Source organism: Uranotaenia lowii, chromosome 2 (assembly GCF_029784155.1).
Source record: "Uranotaenia lowii strain MFRU-FL chromosome 2, ASM2978415v1, whole genome shotgun sequence".
Taxonomy (NCBI): Eukaryota; Metazoa; Arthropoda; class Insecta; order Diptera; family Culicidae; genus Uranotaenia; species Uranotaenia lowii.
In genome coordinates this window covers 335,354,631-335,376,143 of record NC_073692.1, presented here as the reverse complement: position 1 = coordinate 335,376,143, position 21,513 = coordinate 335,354,631, and the positions used below count along the sequence as shown (strand labels likewise).

The 21,513-nt window shown below is 34.2% G+C and overlaps 2 protein-coding genes across 2 annotated transcripts; one reads left to right on the top strand and one right to left on the bottom strand.

Moving 5' to 3' along the window:
- The first annotated feature begins 11,210 nt into the window (after nt 1–11,210).
- LOC129744123 (activator of 90 kDa heat shock protein ATPase homolog 1) lies at nt 11,211–13,583 on the top strand. Its single transcript, XM_055736519.1, has 4 exons — nt 11,211–12,013; nt 12,318–12,600; nt 12,662–12,797; nt 12,857–13,583. The coding sequence occupies exons 1-4, from the start codon at nt 11,530–11,532 to the stop codon at nt 12,989–12,991; spliced, it is 1,038 nt and encodes a 345-aa protein (XP_055592494.1). The 5' UTR covers nt 11,211–11,529; the 3' UTR covers nt 12,992–13,583.
- Nucleotides 13,584–13,689: 106 nt separating this feature from the next.
- LOC129744124 (pre-mRNA-splicing factor Syf2) lies at nt 13,690–14,777 on the bottom strand. Its single transcript, XM_055736520.1, has one exon. It carries the CDS (start codon nt 14,668–14,670, stop codon nt 13,942–13,944), a length of 729 nt encoding a protein of 242 aa, XP_055592495.1. The 5' UTR covers nt 14,671–14,777; the 3' UTR covers nt 13,690–13,941.
- Between the last annotated feature and the right edge of the window lie 6,736 nt (nt 14,778–21,513).

Sequence of the window (21,513 nt, the reverse complement as noted above, 5' to 3'; positions counted from 1 at the left end):
AACTTATAAAAGAATCTTTTACATCTATTTTCCATTTATCAAAAATTCATTTTTGTTTTCTCATCGCGATTTCCGAGCAATATAATTATGGACGTATGGCCGTGGATGTGTATGGATTTGGGTCTCGTTTTTTCTGTCTTCGTTGCTCCGATGATGGGGTGGTTTTCGGGAAAAGCAAAAACAACACTTTGTTGCCCTTTTCTTTTCTCTCGGAACTCCGGTTGATTAACGAGAAAATATGTAGGATCCCCTTTTGCCGGATTTCGGCTGTTTGGTTTGTTGTCGAGCGAGAGATCTGTCATCTCCAGCATCCAGCTAGGGAGCAGCAGCTGGAGCTGGAGCCACTACCGGGAGATGTTGTAGAATAGAGAAACTGGAGTCGAAGCGAGAATTCGGTGAATTGGTGAGGCGATGCTCACGAGCTCACGCAAAAATTATTGGGGAGTAAACAGGATCTCACCGAAGAGGACACAACAAAAACAGCAACAAACAGCAAACTCTTTTATCGGAAAAACCATTTTCGCTGGAAAATTTTATCAGTCACACCAGCTAACGGGAGGATTGGAGCATTTGACAGGCTTCCTAATGTTATAGTCGGAATATACATAATTGTATAAATTTATGGTAACATTATTTTCTGTACAGGTATAACAATTGTCGCTTGATGAGTGATGAATGTTTGCTAACTATGACCTAAATTCTTCGTGGGGTGGGTTTTCCCAGAACCAAACGTTGTTCCTTCAATAAATATTAATCAGATTATTTCTAAAACATTGTTTTAAAGCTAGCGACGACAGTACGTACTAAACTGACAATCGATAAAATAATAGAAGCACAATAAAGCAAACTGGGATTGTATAGTGTCGGAAATTGTCCTAACAATGTGATGACTTTGGCCGATTAGCACACATTGCAAGTGTGTGAACCAGAAGGAGATGACATTGATTTTCGTCGGTGTGTACACGCACTTATACAGCTTTACAACGAGCTGTTACCCAAGATGACATTTGTGAAACAATCAGGTTCAGGTTCCTGGACTGGAAGAGTACTGCAGGAAATTAACCCATCATTTCGCAATTTATCAAGGGAGTAAATCTTAACAGACATTCGTCTTATGAAGGATTCAATGAATTTAGGTCATGTTTTTAGATAAAACAAATGAGATTTACTTACCAGCTAGCTATCAGTTGCTTATCCTGATCAATCTAATGGCTACTATCCAATAGTAGAAATAATTCCTTAAACAGTGCCAAATGTACTCGATTTAAGTCGTTTTCCACGAAACTAATGCACACTGAGCTCCACACTAATCTTGAAAAATTATTTTCCCAATAAACTTGGCTTTTTTTCCTTACATCGATGGTCACTTTTCCAGAAATCAACACTATGTGTAGGAGAATAATCCTAGGGATTTCATATCAGATTTTACTATTGGTGGGGTTTTCTTCTTCATCCCAAATACTACGGACACTGGATGGAAAATTTTATTGTATTTTACTCCCACTACCGCAACATACTTTGAGGTTTCTCAGACTGTCACCCGAGATGAAAATCCTGTGGCATTTGTCGTTCCAACATTATCTTCTTCCATCGGCAACATTACACACGCATTCAATCTTTCACTTTTTGCTATTGATCCCAGCCACAGGACCTGAAAAATGTAATGAGCCAACTTTTTCTTCCACTACATTAAACATTCATCAGCCCCAGAATACAATACAGCTTGCACGGCTGGATTCTTCGCTCTCCGGCGACGGGTGGGATGAATTGATAAGTTACCCTCGCTACAACACCAGAAATCCCTGGTGATAACACACCAATCTATACCGAACAACCTCCGGAATTATAGTAGATACGCATACGTCCTGTACGATTTGCACGTGTAGAAGCTTCCGAAAAGCCAAGCTGTAATGTTCGTCGTTCTAAAAAAAAACCGCGATGAGTGGTCCACGGAACAATGCCCCCGTAATTATACTACCAGTGTCCATCCAAAGGGCCGAAGGTCAGGGTGATGCAGGTTCGGATCGACGGGCAGTCTGTGGTGGGGTTCAATTCCCTAGCACACACAAAAAAACGCACTCGACCCGCCCAGCACGGATTCCGGAGCACCACAAGAGTTCTGAACCAAGTCTCGTCCGGGACTAATCGAAACTGGTCCACTCCCGACAGTAACAGGCCGTCGTCCTTTATCAGCCACATAGCCAGAATCCCTCCGAAAGAAGAAAATCTTCTCAGAGAGCACAGCATCCCCGTCTACATCCATCACCCATTCAACAATCCCATTCAGTCAAACAGGCAGTGGTTCCACCGTGAGTTCAGCATCCAACATTAACCTCCATAGGCACACGGACGAAGAGGAATCAGATGACGAGCGCTTTCAAGGGAAATCGGGGCGCGTCACGCACGCGCGTCGCTTTTTCAAATCCCACGAACCACCGAAAAAGAGAGAGCCTCTAGTGAATGCCCCGTATCTCACTGTTCACCTCATCTGCTTCATCTCACTTTGTTGTGTCTTTTACTAAAGAAATTTCCCAAAAAAAAAGAAAAATAAAACCCCAACAACATACTTTCCACACAGAATCCTTATCTCGCTCTCAGACTCGCACGCAACAATGCATTACTTTCTCCCTCTCATCATGTTCCAATTTTCTAGTTTGTGTGTTCCAGTTTTGGAACCACCATCCATCGTTCGTCGTGCTGTGGACCTGTTGTTCTCTCTAGCCATGAAAAAAACATCCCAGGCCACCCAGCCAGCCAACCACCCACTCCATCATCGCCGTCCGAGATGATAAGAATGACGCCCTTCCGGGAAAATGCCGACCAACACGCCGATGAGCGCGGTTGTTGGCCTACCAAACAGTTTGATCTTTTGCCTAAATTGAAAACTAATCATACACCCTTCATCTCGCGGCTGTCGGGAAAACACCACGTTTTTCAGATGATGCTGCTGCTGGGTTGAAGCGTTTGGTTATACGACCTACCTACAAAGGGTAATAACGCATAATTGTTGTACCGTCGCGATTGACAAGTTAATAGCAAAAAATTTAATAAGGAAAAGACTCCCCCAATCATGTTGGAAATTTAATTCCTGACCAACCCGTTCAAATCGTTTTCTCAAAATTCCAGCATCAGCAATTAAATGGAATATATTTTTTTAGAATATTTCCCCCCGTGAGTCATAAATCGTAACGCCGCGAAGTTCCCCCCGAAGATCTCCACTGCTGGCGATCCGGAGCCAGCGTCTTCACTTGCTGCTAGCAAAGGTTTTCGTCAATTGTACGGATTTTAGCGGCTAGACTACACCGCCACGAGCATCTGGGTCTGACTCTTCTTTTCACAGTTCATTATTTATTTCATCTTTGGTTTAAATTACTGTACAGACTTAATACTTATGGTGAGGTATTGAAAGAAACTGACGTTGTCCAAGTGTTCTCGTTGGTACATAAATAATAAGACTTTGTAGAATGTAAGCACAGTCAATACGGTTGGTCAATGTGTCAAATATAAAACTTTGATGCAGTTCGATGCGAATCTTTTCGAGTGAGGTTAGGCATATCAGTGCACACCTTTCCTCATACGGCGGTAGTTGGATCGGGGAGAGCGTATCTTAAGAAACAGCGTTGGACTAGTTCAAGACGGTGGCATTGAAGCCCCACCTTGCTTCCAGCGGAAAGATATAAAGGGGGCAAGAGGGGCTTCCATAGATTTTTTTGCATAACGGAATGAGTACGAAACATGTTTCTATGAACATTAAGTTTTCATCCCTCCATTCAATGGAGAGTTCGGAAGGGGGATGGTACTTCCTCTTCAAGTTTACGCATAACTCAAGAATTCACTACGCAAATAAAACCAAATTTGGCATGGGATGGTATTTCAATACGAGAAATAATACTATGTGAAACAATTATTTTTTTGCAGTAGGAGGATAGAATTGGGAATATGGGAAGGGAAGAGGAAAGCTTGCATTCAATTTCTGTTTACAAAATCCGAGAAACGGACTCAACTCAACATGGAAAATCATTTTGGTATGATTCTATGATTATTTGACACACCATTCTCCTTTCAGTGAGTAGGTACATAGAAAGAGAGAGGTGGGCCCAATACAATTTTGTTAGCATAAGTTTCAATTTCAATTCCACTAACGAAGCCAACAAATGGAAACAAATATGGCATGGAAAGGTATTTGGTTACGAGATATGTTTCTACGATTGTTATAGAGCTTTACGCTTTACAGTGTAGAGAGGGGAAGAAATGAGAAGGCTCCATATAAATTTTATTGTAAAGCTCAAAAACTTATCATCTAATGGAACTATATTTGATATAAGAGGATTTTTGAGTACGAAAAAATGGGTATGATTATTAAAAACCACGACTTCCATTCAGCAGGGGGTGATGGGAAGGACAGGGGGCTCTCTTATCAGTTTTTTAGCATAAATCCAGAACATATCAAGCAAAACAACCATATTATATAATTTAGGTTGTTTGCGTACGAATAATTTGAGACCCTCCTTTTCATGGCGAAGCTCAAAGAAACAATTTAAAATTATCAGATCTTCAACACAAATTTAAAGAACAAGATTCTGAAAATTAGTTTATGTCATCTTTGTATTGCAATTCAAAACTCCAGCTGCAGCTCTCATACCGTAGAGGTTGCCTTTGAATTACATATGTTTTCATTTGATTCAAAATAATGCCATCAAACCAATAAAAATTTAAATAATTTCTGAAAATATCATTCGTTTTTTAAAGGTACACCGGGTCAGCAAGTGTAAAATTAAAGTGATGTAAATTTTAAAAACATTGAATTTCGGCAAAATTTGCCTTTAGAATTTTTTTGTAATTTGGGAACGTAAAATCGAAGCAATTTTTTGGTGGATTTTCGAGTTTTAAATAAGAACAATCCGGTTTTGATAAACATCTCCAATTCCTTCAAAATCCGGTTCTATAAACATTACACCATTAATAATCACCAAAATGATCGTCCATCGTCGAAAAAAAAAGATTCTCGATGGCATTACAAACAAATATGTACCGTAAACTGGGGGAACATTAATCACCTTTTCAATTCATTTTCGAATATTTTGGAAGGGGTTGCTTTTTAGAAACACTTGAAGTTTTAAAATACTTACTGAGGTATGGAGTATACAGCATGATCATTGATAGCAGAATATTCAAACGATATTATTGGCTGTTACTAAATGTTTGTTACAAAACCAGACTGCATGTTTCGGAGTAACTTTGATCACTATGGTTTTTACGTATCTTAACATTTTCAAAAATATTGTTTTGATGCCATTTAGCACAGAAGGCTAAAAACATCAATAACAGTATTTTTATTCTTTCGACTTAATTGAATTTTCTACGTTTTCTTTCAAAAACAAATATACTGAAAAGATGGACAATGTTGCTGCATACATTTAGGGGCAAAATTATAAACAAAAGTTCTGTTAACGTAGTTTTCGCGTCTGTAAGTTAGTGGATATTGTTAATTCGCCTAATTCTTTAAGGCACCACGGCAGCGAACCCATAAGGTGGAATTCTGGAAGCTGCTCCACGTACCGTAAACTGAGGGAACTTTGATCAACATTAAATTTTTGCAGATAATCATCATTAACTAAGTCTGAAATTAAAATATCCGAAAACTGCGTTCTAAGTTTGAAAGCCTATAAATTGAGTTTCAAATAGGCCAAATATGGTTTGTAGTTGGAGATTTTTTTTATATTCATCAAAAATATAGTTTTAAAGTTTTAAAATATCTGTTTTTTCGAAGACTCACAAACAAACACCTCTCCTGATAAAATGATAGCATTTAGAAGCAAATGGGTTGTTTTATTCGAAAGTTTAACTTTTTTCGTTTGTATAGGTATACTTTTAGAGTTATTTTTATGGTCATTCTATGATAATCTTTGGATATTAATAAAAACGGACATTTTCTATGAGAAAGCCTGTAGGTATAAAACAAATGGCTAAAACCCCTATCAAGTTGTCAAGTTTGATTAAAACAAAGAACATAGGTACAGTGGGAGAATCTTGGGAATTGCATAACAGTAAAATTTCATTTGTTTTTGAGGCCAAAAAATATTGAAATGTTTATAAATTTTGCCCCTAAATGTATGCAGCAACATTGTCCATCTTTTCAGTATATTTGTTTTTGAAAGAAAACGTTGAAAAATTCAATTAAGTCCAAAAAAATTATCTTCAAAATTTATCTTATTTTCAATGTTTTGCACCTGATAGTAAATAGCGTGAGTAACTATAGAGAAACCCAAAAACAATGCAGATCAATGAGATATAGAGAAAATCGAATTCATCATCCCATTTTATAAAAAAAAGCTATCGCGGAAAGGAAATCGGAAACCACTCGTCTTATCTTGTGCGAAAAAGAGCTGAAAACGTGGGGAGGTAAATGTTCCAACTCTCGGCAGCAATCTCCTCGAACACCTCTCGAGCAGGGATTCGAGAGCTCCTGCTAAGGTAGGACCTTTTCTCAACTCATCTCCAATGTCAACTTTCCCAGTACGGGTGGCACCAGTTTTTTTTTTTTATTTACCGCCATCAATGCCGGAAGCGCCAAGAAAACCCCAATCTAATAAATATACTACTCAAACGGATCTGGAAACGTGCTACCATCTTCATTCACCGTCATCATCATCATGGTCGTCATTCGAGTCAGCAGATTGGCAAGGCGACCTGGCGCGAGTCGGATTCCCTTTCACGACCCAAAGGGCGGACGGTTTTGATTATTTCCCACCTAGTTTACCTTTGGATTTCCTTTTTATTCCTTTTCCTCGGGAGACTATGGAGCCGTCTTCTGACTGTTGAGGACATTATACGCTTTTGAAATTCCTTCAACTCGTAAAATTATTTTCGACATGCAGGCGTGAAAAGTTTCAGAACTATTTTTAGATGAAAGTAAAAAATATGTTGAGTTGTTTGCTTCAAAATAAATATTTGATAAAATATTTTGAAATCTTCCATTCAGTTCGATCGTGTTGATGAGCTTAGATTTTTTAGTGATTTCCTCTAACTCATCTTCAATTTTTTTATTTATCAATTCGTGGATATTTTTAAATTAAATTTTTGTAATCAAATGCAATCATTCCAGTTTTTTAGAAAAAAGTTACCGGACCGTACATTTATGTATCTACATATAACACATTCCAGCGTGACGTAACGACTTTTTCATAGGTTTTCTTTGCATAATTTTTCAACTTTCTCATTTTTGAGCCAAAAAACCTCAACCATGTTTAACATCTTATAGGTTATTAAATTCCGTATCCAACAAGCAAATTTTGTCTTCTACCGACTTGCGTCCCGAAGAAACGTGCGTGACAACGGGTAAGAAAATTACTTTTTTCTCGTCTTCATGACATTTTAGTAAAAACTGTATTATTTACAGAGATTTGTAACAAATGAGTCTTGCCAGAAACTTCTCTTACACTGTTTAAATTTAAAAAAAAAAATCGAAAAGTTCAAGAAAACAAGGTGGAAAACGTGACGTGACAACGCAGGAATGTTTGAAAACAGTATTAAAAAACTACAAAAAAAAATACAAAAATTACAGAAAAAAAAAACAAAACTACGAAAAATGAAACATTTAAATAACTACAAAAAAAAATTACAAAAATTACAAAAATTACAAAAAATACAAAACATACAAAAATTACAAACTCTATCAAAAATACAAAAATTACAAAAATTACTAAAAATAAAAAAATTACAAAATCTACAAAATTACAAAAATTATAAAAATTACAAAAATTACAAAAGTCACGAAAGTTACAAAAATTACAAAAATTACAAAAATTACAAAAATTACAAAAATTACAAAAATTACAAAAATTACAAAAATTACAAAAATTACAAAAATTACAAAAATTACAAAAATTACAAAAATTACAAAAATTACAAAAATTACAAAAATTACAAAAATTACAAAAATTACAAAAATTACAAAAATTACAAAAATTACAAAAATTACAAAAATTACAAAAATTACAAAAATTACAAAAATTACAAAAATTACAAAAATTACAAAAATTACAAAAATTACAAAAATTACAAAAATTACAAAAATTACAAAAATTACAAAAATTACAAAAATTACAAAAATTACAAAAATTACAAAAATTACAAAAATTACAAAAATTACAAAAATTACAAAAATTACAAAAATTACAAAAATTACAAAAATTACAAAAATTACAAAAATTACAAAAATTACAAAAATTACAAAAATTACAAAAATTACAAAAATTACAAAAATTACAAAAATTACAAAAATTACAAAAATTACAAAAATTACAAAAATTACAAAAATTACAAAAATTACAAAAATTACAAAAATTACAAAAATTACAAAAATTACAAAAATTACAAAAATTACAAAAAATACAAAAATTACAAAAATTACAAAAATTACAAAAATTACAAAAATTACAAAAATTACAAAAATTACAAAAATTACAAAAATTACAAAAATTACAAAAATTACAAAAATTACAAAAATTACAAAAATTACAAAAATTACAAAAATTACAAAAATTACAAAAATTACAAAAATTACAAAAATTACAAAAATTACAAAAATTACAAAAATTACAAAAATTACAAAAATTACAAAAATTACAAAAATTACAAAAATTACAAAAATTACAAAAATTACAAAAATTACAAAAATTACAAAAATTACAAAAATTACAAAAATTAAAAAAATTAAAAAACTTACAAAAATTACAAAAATTAAAAAAATTACAAAAATTACAAAAATTACAAAAATTACAAAAATTACAAAAATTACAAAAATTACAAAAATTACAAAAATTACAAAAATTACAAAAATTACGAAAATTACAAAAATTACAAAAATTACAAAAATTACAAAAATTACAAAAATTACAAAAATTACAAAAATTACAAAAATTACAAAAATTACAAAAATTACAAAAATTACAAAAATTACAAAAATTACAAAAATTACAAAAATTACAAAAATTACAAAAATTACAAAAATTACAAAAATTACAAAAATTACAAAAATTACAAAAATTACAAAAATTACAAAAATTACCAAAATTACAAAAATTACAAAAATTACAAAAATTACAAATATCACAAAAATTACAAAAATTACAAAATTTACAAAAATTACAAAATTTACAAAATATACAAAAATTACAAAAATTACAAAATATACAAAAAATTTCAAAAATTAAAAAAATTACAAAAATTACAAAAATTACAAAAATTATAAAAATTACAAAAATTACAAAAATTACAAAAATTACAAAAATTACAAAAATTACAAAAATTACAAAAATTACAAAAATTACAAAAATTACAAAAATTACAAAAATTACAAAAATTACAAAAATTACAAAAATTACAAAAATTACAAAAATTACAAAAATTACAAAAATTACAAAAATTACAAAAATTACAAAAATTACAAAAATTACAAAAATTACAAAAATTACAAAAATTACAAAAATTACAAAAATTACAAAAATTACAAAAATTACAAAAATTACAAAAATTACAAAAATTACAAAAATTACAAAAATTACAAAAATTACAAAAATTACAAAAATTACAAAAATTACAAAAATTACAAAAATTACAAAAATTACAAAAATTACAAAAATTACAAAAATTACAAAAATTACAAAAATTACAAAAATTACAAAAATTACAAAAATTACAAAAATTACAAAAATTACAAAAATTACAAAAATTACAAAAATTACAAAAATTACAAAAATTACAAAAATTACAAAAATTACAAAAATTACAAAAATTACAAAAATTACAAAAATTACAAAAATTACAAAAATTACAAAAATTACAAAAATTACAAAAATTACAAAAATTACAAAAATTACAAAAATTACAAAAATTACAAAAAATACAAAAATTACATAAATTACATAAATTACAAAAATTACAAAAATTACAAAATTACAAAAATTACAAAAATTACAAAAATTACAAAAATTACAAAAATTACAAAAATTACAAAAATTGCACAAAATTTACAAAATTTACAAAATTTACAAAATTTACAAAATTAACAAAATTTACAAAATTTACAAAATTTACAAAAATTACAAAGATTACAAAAATTACAAAAATTACAAAAATTACAAAAATTACAAAAATTACAAAAATTACAAAAATTACAAAAATTACAAAAATTACAAAAATTACAAAAATTACAAAAATTACAAAAATTACAAAAATTACAAAAATTACAAAAATTACAAAAATTACAAAAATTACAAAAATTACAAAAATTACAAAAATTACAAAAATTACAAAAATTACAAAAATTACAAAAATTACAAAAATTACAAAAATTACAAAAATTACAAAAATGACAAAAATGACAAAAATTACAATAATTACAATAATTACAAATTTACAAAAATTACAAAAATTACAAAAATTACAAAAATTACAAAAATTACAAAAATTACAAAAATTACAAAAATTACAAAAATTACAAAAATTACAAAAATTACAAAAATTACAAAAATTACAAAAATTACAAAAATTACAAAAATTACAAAAATTACAAAAATTACAAAAATTACAAAAATTACAAAAATTACAAAAATTACAAAAATTACAAAAATTACAAAAATTACAAAAATTACAAAAATTACAAAAATTACAAAAATTACAAAAATTACAAAAATTACAAAAATTACAAAAATTACAAAAATTACAAAAATTACAAAAATTACAAAAATTACAAAAATTACAAAAAATACAAAAATTACAAAAATTACAAAAAATACAAAAATTACATAAATTACATAAATTACAAAAATTACACAAATCACAAAAATTGCAAAATAACAAAAATTTCAAAAATCACAAAAATTATAAAATCTATATAAAAAATTCAAAAATTACAAAAATTTCAAAAATTACCAAAAAAACAAGAATTACAAAAATTACATAAATTACAAAAATTTCAAAAATAACAAAAATTTACAAAAATTACAAAAATTACAAGAATTAAAACCATGAATAATAATAAGCATTTAATTTTTTTTTATAGTTTTCAAGCCTTTTATCAGTGCTCTGCCACAGGTATATGAAAACAGAAAGTTGACTGCAAAATCGATTCCAAAACTAGGTAGCGCTTAACCCAAAAATTCGGTACAACGCCGTCAACGTACGAAAACAAAAATGCAGTTTTGACAGTTCTGCTCATGCATGCATCGATCTCAGTCGGCCGAAATTTCTGGTTTCCGAAACGTCTAGAAAATCGAAAATTCTATTCCGTTCATTCCGCTGCCAGAAGTGCAAATTATACCGTCGAGTGAACTTATTATTAGTTGTGTATTGAAAAGTGGCTATCGGACTGGAATTGTTGTGTTGTTACTCATAAAAAATCGGTGAAAATCGAAGTCTAAAACCTGACTAACCTCAAAGCACGCACATACAGCTTTTGCTGAATTTTTCTACGGATCCACATTTGAAAACTCAGGTGACGCAAACTTCATCCACCGAAAATCCACAATGGCCAAATGGGGCGAAGGTGATCCACGCTGGATTGTGGAAGAACGTCCAGATGCAACCAACGTCAATAATTGGCACTGGACCGAGAAAAATGCCACCCCCTGGTCTAAAGACAAATTGACCGAGCTGCTGAAGGATTTCGTCGTGTCCGGCTCGGGGCAGGAGTGCAAAATCACAGAGATAGAAAAAATGGAAGGCGAAGCCACTGCCAACAACCGCAAGGGGAAGCTGATATTTTTCTACGAGTGGAATATCGTGCTAAAATGGACCGGAGTAATCAACGACGAGGACGTCACAGGGAAGGTCACGATCCCCAATTTGTCCGAGGAAAACGATATAGACGAGGTGGAGCTAACAGTTTCACTCGATACCTCCAACGATGCCTCCGAGAAGCTGAAAATCTTCATGTACAACGTGGGCCGGGATAAGCTGCGGAAGCAGCTGGAAACCTACGTCAAACACCTGAAGCAAGACTTTGCCAAGGGTAGGGAAATTTTGAATTTTCGAAAGATGATCATTAAAAGATTAATTGGGGCTTGTGATTTATGTAGATCATTCGGCACAAGTCTGTCGCCTTATTCAAATTTGAACTTTCTAGAACACTAATATGGGCTCTATAGATTCGTTTTATCATCTTTTTAAAAGAAACTACATTGGTTTTTTTTTTTAAACTTATATTCCCGTATTCTATTCTACGTATTAAATTAAATTAGTTAAGGGAAAACTTTATGACTTAGATCTTCAATCGATTGACGACAAATAAATGAATAAATTTTAAATTTTCGCAGGCCTTATCCTCCCCAAGAAAGGAGACGAAGCAAACGGAGCCCCGACAGTGAAACCGGACAAAGAAACTGTGTACGCTAGCGGCTTCAACAAGCAGAAAATCGAGCTGAAAACTGTGACAAGCGAACCGAGCAAGGTTGGCCTCAAGCTAGACGTTAAAACGCTGGAAGTCACCGAACGGTTCGTGTGTCGAGCCAACGAACTGTACGATGCTCTAACCCGGGTTGATATGGTGACCGCATTCACTCGTGGCCACGTCAAGCTGGACCTGTTCAAAGGGGGAGAGTAAGTTAGGATTATTGGATTCGAAATCTTGTTACCTTATTTGTGGTCTTTCCAATTTCAGATTTGTATTCTTCGGAGGCAACGTAAGCGGAAAGTTCGACGAGATTGTGCCGAACAAGAAAATAAGCCAAACCTGGAGGCTAAAACAGTGGCCATCCGGTCACTATTCAAATGTTGTGATTGAGTTAGACGAAAAGGTTTGTTTCAATTTTCTGGACAATATCTTGAAAGATTGTGATATATTAAATTTTCACAGGATGACCACACCGAACTTAAGCTAACCCAAACTTTGATCCCGTCGGCGGAGTTTGAAGCCACCAAAACGAACTGGAGCCGGTACTACTGGGACAGCATGCGGTCAGCGTTCGGTTTCGGAAGTTTTCTGTACTGAAAGCCTACACAGTACCCGATAAGTTTTACAGCACTAGTGAGAGAGAGGACAACGAGATGTGCACCCATAAGCAGGATACGAAAACTCGTTTGGAATATGCAACGGATTGGAACGTTTGTTATACTTCCCCGTCAGCGCATTTTCCCATGAAGTAGATTTAAAACAAACAAACGCTATAGAAACGACTACGAAGAGTAAAATAATTTGAACATTCTCATTATTCCGGTTGAGATAGGATTAAAAGTAAGCCATTAGCTTCAGCGACAAATTTATTAGGAGTTTTTCAACACATGCGTCAATCTTGTCTTTTTCATCATAATGAGTAGCTTTCACTAAAAACCAGAATTTATACAGCTTTAAAAAAATTAAAATTTTTGCTTTGAATTTTTGCGTTTGTATGCTGCAACCAAACTCTTCTTCTCCCATTGTACGTGTCTCCACCTTAGAGCCGTATTCGAGTAGTAATATCAGTTTAGGTTTAGTTGATGAGTAGGTCGATTTTGTACCTAGCTACTTTTATTATGATTATCTCATGTGGATGCTGTCGGATGAAAGCTAAAAAAAATGTAGTAATACAACTCTTGATTCAAAATTTCTGATTGCACAATTGTTGAAAGAAATCTCCCTGTTTTTGTTTTGGCTGTTTTAAACTACAGTGTTCATTGCATTCGGAATGTAAATTAAAACAACAAACAAGATTTGTATATATTATTTCATTTTATTGATCACATCTAAGAAAAGTTTTAAATCAGAAATGAAAGATTTGATTGATCATATGTTATGAAAGAAATTATTCATTTGAAGGAGCTTTACTCAAAGAAGGTATAAAATAAATTATACTAATTCATCGGCCTGGTTATTTTCTCACAGAAAAGACCTTCGAATATTACAATCTAATACATGTGGAATTTCGGAACAAACATGCAAACGTATGAATTCCCAGAAACCATTTAGATAGCCGTTCCTCGTTCCAGATTCTGTTTGATCTCGGCCGTATGTTCCCCGTAGAAGCGTTCCAACTTCTTGTTAAACCGAGCGTTCTTCTCGTTGATGTAGTCGATATCGGCATCGTCGTTGTGGGTCCTGCGGCGCGAGAATTTCTTCCTCTTGTCGATTTGCTGCTCCAAATCTTTCACCATGTTATCGATGGCTCCCTTGGTGTCTTTGTGCAAACCCTGGAGCACCACATTCGGTCCTCCGTAGAAAGCATCCCCATATTTCCGCTTCTGTTCCTCATACTTGGCCATGTCTCTAGGTTCCATATTTTTGACCAATCGATTGTACTGCCGGGCCGTTTGGGCTTCGTAATCCGAGAACCCGGGATCGACATTTTTCTTCTTAGACCTCAACTTATCGAATCGATCAGCCTCGGCAGCGGAAACCTTCATCAGCTTCACTCGATTATAATCCAGTCCCTTCTCTTCCGCTTCCTGTTTGGCTTTACTATCGTCGATCAACCAATCGGCCTGGCGTTTGCGGGCTTCCCAGTTGGTCGGAAGCTTTTTACGCTCGTCTTCCGCCACTACTTCCTGATGATTGGAGGAGCGAGCTTCATTACGAAGCTGATGTAGCTTACGCAGCCGTTCCATCCTTTCAGCATGCTTCGCTGCTGCTGATTGTGGTGCTGATGTTGAAGGACCTTCTTCCGCTGAAGTACCCGGTATTGCAACGGTACTCATTACTGGTTAGCTTCTAAATAAACGTTTTAAAGATATTTTACGCGAAAAAATCCGTAAAATCCAGATTGGAGCAATAATTGCAATAATTATTTGGATTCTTTGTTGATAAATATTACGAAAAAGCCTATAGTTCACGTTCACAAACTTTGACAGCGATGCTTTTATACATGCTTACTTCGAAGTACTCAGTTCCAAACTTAAGATAAATCTTTCGTTTACTCACTTTCACACCCAAAATAATCTTCACTTCGTGGCTACGTGAAAAACTACATAATTTTTATCCAATTGATTTTCACGTAGATGCAACGAAATCAATATGTAAACGCGTCCTTATAGGAATTTGTGCTTAATGGGACTCACCTGTGATTTACGTGAAATTTTAGTAGGTTCAACGCGTTGTGTTTGTGAAAGCTACTGAGAAAGTTTTCAGTTTTGAAATAAAATCTATGTCGTTTTATTTGCTTCATTATTTATTATGATTGAACTAAAACCAAATTTCACTATTAAAAAACTTTATTTTGAATATACACAGTAAACGAAAATTACCGAGTTCGGTAATTTTTTTACCGAAATCCTAACATGTGGAGTTCGTTAAACCGTTCGGTAATTTTTCTCATGGCAGAGAAGTGACAGCTGTCAAATATTACGGACCTTTTTCGGTAAAAAATACCGAAACTCGGCTGATCATGTCTAAGTTCATCTGTCAAAATATTGACAGTTGTCAACGTGACAGCTCGTTATATTACCGATCCACCGGTATTGTTGAACCGAAATGCCTGTAATTAACACCGAAAAGCCGGTAATGTTCAACCGAAAAGCAATAAAAGCTCAGTAATGTATACCGAACAACCAGTAGAGTTTACCGAAACACCTGTAGTTATTACCGAAATACCTTAAATTATTACCGAATACCTGTAATTATTTTTGAAATACTTGTAAATATTACCGAAATACCGTGTTTTTTTTACCGAAAAGCTGTTAAAGTTCGGTAATATTCACCGAACAACCGGTAAATTTTACCGAAAGCCCGGAAGTTTTTACTGAAATTTTTGCAATTATTACCGAAATGCCGGTAATATTTACCGAAAATTGTAAAATTTTCGGTATGTTAATCAATTTATTGGTTTATCGGTGGACGTTATGTTCTTTTATTAAGAACATTCAAGATTATGAAAATTACAGATGTGTTTAAAATAAGCAGAGATCAAAAGACCTTGAAAATTAGCGAATATAATTTTATTTAGAGGCATTTTTCATCACACGTCATGAATTTGTTTAACACCGATCAACTATTTTGAAGTAAGGTTGTCAGAAAGAGTTAACCCCACCACCCCAAAGTAGTTGACAAAGTGTGGTTTTCCCAGCAAGTGTAGCTTGCAGTGAGAACGAATGATCACATGTCATGATGAAAACGCTTCTGAATAAAATTCTACTCGATCATTTTCAAGGTCTTTTGATTTCTTCTAATTTTAAACACATCTGTAATTTTCATAATCTTGAATGTTCCTAATAAAAGAATATAACTTTCATCGATATGGCCAATAAATTGATTAACATAACCGAAAATATTATAGTTTTCGGTAAACGTTACCAGTATTTCGATAATAATTACAAAAATTCCGGTAAAAGGTATTTGGAGTTTATATAAAACAACTAAACTTATATGGTTATATTTCTGAATAAACATTTGCCTTTATTAATGATGTGTATGATAATCCATGTTGCGGCCGCCACTATATTAATTTCCATTCCGGTAGTAGTGTCGTTCTGCTCTGGAAGAAACGGAAATGCAAGTAAAAAAAGGGAAAAAGGCGCGGATGTTCGGTGATTGGGACATTCCAGCTGCTGTGCACTTTTGCTCCAGCTGGACGAATCCTATTGCAGCAAGTGTGACGACTTTGCTAATTTTAGTGAGGGTGATGGGGCACCATTAACTATTTCATACTCACCATCAATTTGACGCTAAAATAAACAAATTCACAAACAATTCCACGCACTCGAACCGACGAACATGGCGACCTTTGCTTACAAAATTATTTGGCGGACGGCTTCTCAAGCACACGATTGAACACGGTTGCAAAAGCGAGAAGGGGAATGAGAAATACTGCCATCGAATTTTGACGTTTGTCTTGAAAGAGACGATATTTTCAGTTTTACTTTACAGTTTTCGGCGTTTTTTACCGAAAATATATTGCAAAATGATTTGTTTACATATAAATTATCGAGCTTCGGTAATTCTAGATATGAATTAATGAAGATCTGTAAAAATAGACGTCAGTTTATTGAATTACCGAAAATTTTCGAATTACAGAACTGTTTCTGTAAAATAAATTACCGAACTCGGTAATTTTCGTTTACTGTGTATTTCCTCACTTACACTACAATCAAAACATTTCATTTTCAGCTCAGCTTGGTTTATGGAATCCTGCAAAAAAAATCACATTAAAAAAATAATTATTATATTGAAAAATAACTTACCATTGTTGCGTTAATGGCGTTCTGTTGAACATCCTATCTGGAGAGTCCTAAAAAACGAGCGCTCATCACCAGGTCTAATAAAAGAAAACTTGCATCCAGAGCCATTACTGCCAAAAGATGAAAAACAAAAATTTAATCATTATTCATAGTCATAAGCATCATTATCACTCACCAAGAAGGCAAAGCTGAATCCAATTAAGTTCTAATTCGCAATTCGATTTCCCGAAAAAGGTTTAAAAACTTCTAATTTTTATTTAATCATCAGACACAAAAATATTCACAACACTTAACGAAATCAGCTGGCTGACAACTCCCTTTTCTAATAAGAATTTACTGAGACAAATGAAACAGAACGGATATTAATCATCCACTTAGATTTTACGTGAAATTCATGCGTCAGTTATGTTGAAGTAAAGTAGTTAATACCAGAGCTTCCTTCATACACTGTGCTTACTAAAAACACACGTAGAATCGATATTATGCAGCAAAATCATAGTTTACGTGAAAAATCCCGTAGAAAAAATTTCTTTATTGTCGCATTTAGCCGTGGGGAAATGGGTGATATTGTCGCGGGACGGAAAACCAAAAGTCTTCGTTTCGCTTGGTACGCTTTATTCGTGTTCGTCTTTACTATACAACGATCGACTCGAGGCTGCCTGCCGTAGAGAATACAATATGATACAAGGAAAACCGTTTAACGCCGTTTCCTACTTGTCTGTTTACACGCTGAAATCTATTCTTCATTTTTCATTATCTGTACGCTCAAATAGGTTGCTACAGCTCGTCCATCCTGACACTACTGTTGACCTCAACAGTCCGCTTTTACTTTAGAGTACATTCTCTCTCTCTCGATTTATCCTACCCTATATTTACAATATTTACATTTTGTTCGCTAAGCCAGTTCGCTTTTCTCATATCTTTGAATACATCACTGACTTTTATTTTTCGCCCTTTTTATAACGAGATCTATGCTTACGATTTATCAAATATTTATCACTTTTTCTTATCGCATTATTATCAAAATCGAATAGAAATTTCAAACCGCAAATGTTATTATCTTTGAAAAATCTTCGCCCTAAAATCAAATCATTTTTCATCGTACTATCTGGAACCACTGTCAGATTCGCCACGTAAACATTCGAATTAACAATCAAACAAGTCGAATATGCTCCTACAACATCGATTTTAGAATCATTAACGCCTACTAAAGCTTCATCGCTAGCCTCTGCTAACTCTACCCTACTTAAAAAGAACGATTCCTTCACCAGGTTCACCGGACAACCTGAATCAGCAAGTGTCTGAATCGGCAAAACTCTTCCTTCTATGATGACATCACTTTTCAACATCGAATTGCCATCAACTTCGAGAAAACGTTGTTCCGCCGCTGGTTCGTCTCGTTGTACTTCGTCTTGATCGGTACCTTCGATTTTCGTTTCGGTTTCGGTCTTCTTCTCGCCTTTCGCATTCATCTCCGTAATCACACACACCGAGCTGCTGGTATGATCGATTTCGGAATGTTTTACCGCTTCGCTTGACATCGTCGTTTTCGCTGCTTCAACTCGCTTGAAACACCGTTCTTCGCTGTGTCCAACCTTGTTGCACAACCGACACCTTGGACGACGCTGCGGTTCTGGACAATCCGCCGAAATATGTCCAACGCCGTGACAATTGTAGCACTCGATGTTTCGCCTTCTTCTTCGGTCACCGCTCTCGCTTGAAACCTCGTCAACTCGCTGCACCAAATTCATCCGCATCGGTTCCGCCACCGGATGGTTGCCTCTCGGAACAAAGTTTCTTCGCTTGCACATTTCTTGGTTTTCTTCACAATATCGCAAATGTTCCAGCAAATCGTAAATCGAAACGAATCTGTTCGTCGCCAAACTGGTATACAAAGGATCGTACGACAAACCACTAATTATGTACTTGATAACCGCACTATCACTGACGTTGCCTTTTCGTCCAATCGCCGTCATCCGAAAAACATAATTTTCGTAGGACTCCTTTCCATCCTTCATTTCTTTCGCCAACCTGCGATGAATATCCGCTTCATCTTCGTGATCCGGAAACGCTACTCGAATACCACTTTTCAAATCGGCCCAACTGGATATTGCACGACGCACACCATCGTACCACTGCTGCGCCGCTCCTCCCAAACGACAAGTTGCATACAGCAGAGTTGAACTTTTCGACCAATGGTACAATTTTTCGTAATGGTCGATCGTAGAAATCCAATCCGTCACTCCTTTTCCCTCTCGAAAAACTGGAATCAATTGTCGCAATTCCTCCGGATGAAAATGCCTTTCGGGGAACGCTCGCTCGTCCGCCATCTCCCGCTTCGGTGTTGATTTCAGAGTCACATTACGATCGGAAAATCGCTCGCCATCCGATTCGCAAACAACGCCTTGACTCCGACGAGTTTTTCTGGTCGCCATTTCGCACGTGTTCGTTTTAACGCTGGGGCTACGCCACCCGATTGGTAGAACGACGCTTTGAAAAATTTCTACCGGAACACGCTGGAACCACAAAACATCCGAACAACACTCGCGCTCGTACTCAGGATAGTCGCAAAAACTTCAGGACAATTCGATCCTGATCCCACTTCTGAAATTTTGTCGCATTTAGCCGTGGGGAAATGGGTGATATTGTCGCGGGACGGAAAACCAAAAGTCTTCGTTTCGCTTGGTACGCTTTATTCGTGTTCGTCTTTACTATACAACGATCGACTCGAGGCTGCCTGCCGTAGAGAATACAATATGATACAAGGAAAACCGTTTAACGCCGTTTCCTACTTGTCTGTTTACACGCTGAAATCTATTCTTCATTTTTCATTATCTGTACGCTCAAATAGGTTGCTACATTATTATTTTGGGTGCACGATTCTATTTTATTTAGAGCATCAGTACCGGTAAGTGCTATCCCAGGTGTTAACCCGGGACACATTCTCGGTCTTATTTTAGCTTTAGCAGCTTATTTGCGCACCGATAGGTGCTAAACTTGTTTCCATTTTTGCCACTGGTGACGCACCGATAGGTGTTGTTGTTGTTTGTTGCTATTTTCTTTTGTAATTTTTTCCTAGACACTTTAGCACCTGTCAAATCAGGAGCTGGTCGGTATTCATATTTGACTCCTGGCTCGCTTTTTTATCACCCAGGAGCAAGATAACACCTGGTTTGAAACCTTGCGGTGCGCCGTCGAAGTGTCAAAATGGAGTGATATTATAGCTTTAACAAACACCTGACCGCTGCTGATACTCTTAATGCAGCATATGTACTTCTAATTTCTGCTTGAACATATATGAAGCATTGTGTGCATTGCAAAAGTTATATGGAAAATAGAAAAATCTACAAGCGCTGCTACATTTTAGATGATGTTTTCAATCAGTTGGGAATAACAAAAAAACAGAAAGCAACTGTAACTGCTTATTTATTTTACTGGCATATTTCGCTATAAATTCATTACAACTAATAACTACATATAACGTATTTTTTAAACAGTTATACCCATCGTTACAAAAGCCTTAGATGATTATTTAATTTGTGCCTTATACGGTTATCCAAACCGTTGGTTTTCATGATCGTTGTGATTATATTAAAAAAATATCATGTCCAATTATTTTTTTTGTTTATTTCTTTGTTATTTAGAAAACCAACAGATTATTTGTAGATTTTTCCGCGAAGCCTCGCACCAATTAGCCAGCTGTAGGCCGATTCTGAAACTTCAGTACAATTGCAATAGTCCTATTTGCTGCTAGTAGTATTCGTGTTATAATTCAGGGCGTTTCACTAACACTTCTTCATTTTGGGAACATTAACCTCAGAAACGACCGTGTTCGTCGGCCGGCTGCTCAATTTTTGCACTGGAATTTTTGGAGGTTAATTGTCCCGTTCTCGTCCGTACACGCCAGTGGAACGCCAGTTAATGTGCGTGAGAAATGTCAAAAACAACTCTATAGGAGCTTGTTATGTTCCAGAGTTGCTGTCAGAAAATTACAAAAAAAAATGCAATAATAAAGGTTTGTTGCAATAATTCAATAAGAAAATTTGTTGATTTTTTTTTTGTTCCGGAGGTGCTGTCACAAAATAACGGTTAAAATCCAATAACAAAGGTTTGTTGCTATTGCATAAATTTTTTTTTTTTTTCAAAATATCCATCGACAAATAATTTAAAAATGTTTGTTAGTTTCGGCTAAAGAATTGAAACTTCTGTGTGGATTAAAAACAGAAGTTTCGAGTATTTTTTTTAGCAAAAATACACAATATACACAATAATCGAATTTGTATCATCAGCCAATGTTCTGTCATAGTTAAAAACTTCTTGTATATGATCTTTGCAACTTCTTATGGGTGAGGAAAAATGTATGAAAAG

What these genes read in the sequence shown, in the direction of transcription:
- LOC129744124 (XM_055736520.1), bottom strand. Translation starts at nt 14,670, where the DNA reads ATGAGTACCGTTGCAATACCGGGTACTTCAGCGGAAGAAGGTCCTTCA.
- LOC129744123 (XM_055736519.1), top strand. Translation starts at nt 11,530, where the DNA reads ATGGCCAAATGGGGCGAAGGTGATCCACGCTGGATTGTGGAAGAACGT. An exon ending in GAAGCAAGACTTTGCCAAGG is followed by an intron (nt 12,014 to 12,317) that starts GTAGGGAAATTT and finishes AAATTTTCGCAG; the next exon opens with GCCTTATCCTCCCCAAGAAA. An exon ending in TGATTGAGTTAGACGAAAAG is followed by an intron (nt 12,798 to 12,856) that starts GTTTGTTTCAAT and finishes AAATTTTCACAG; the next exon opens with GATGACCACACCGAACTTAA.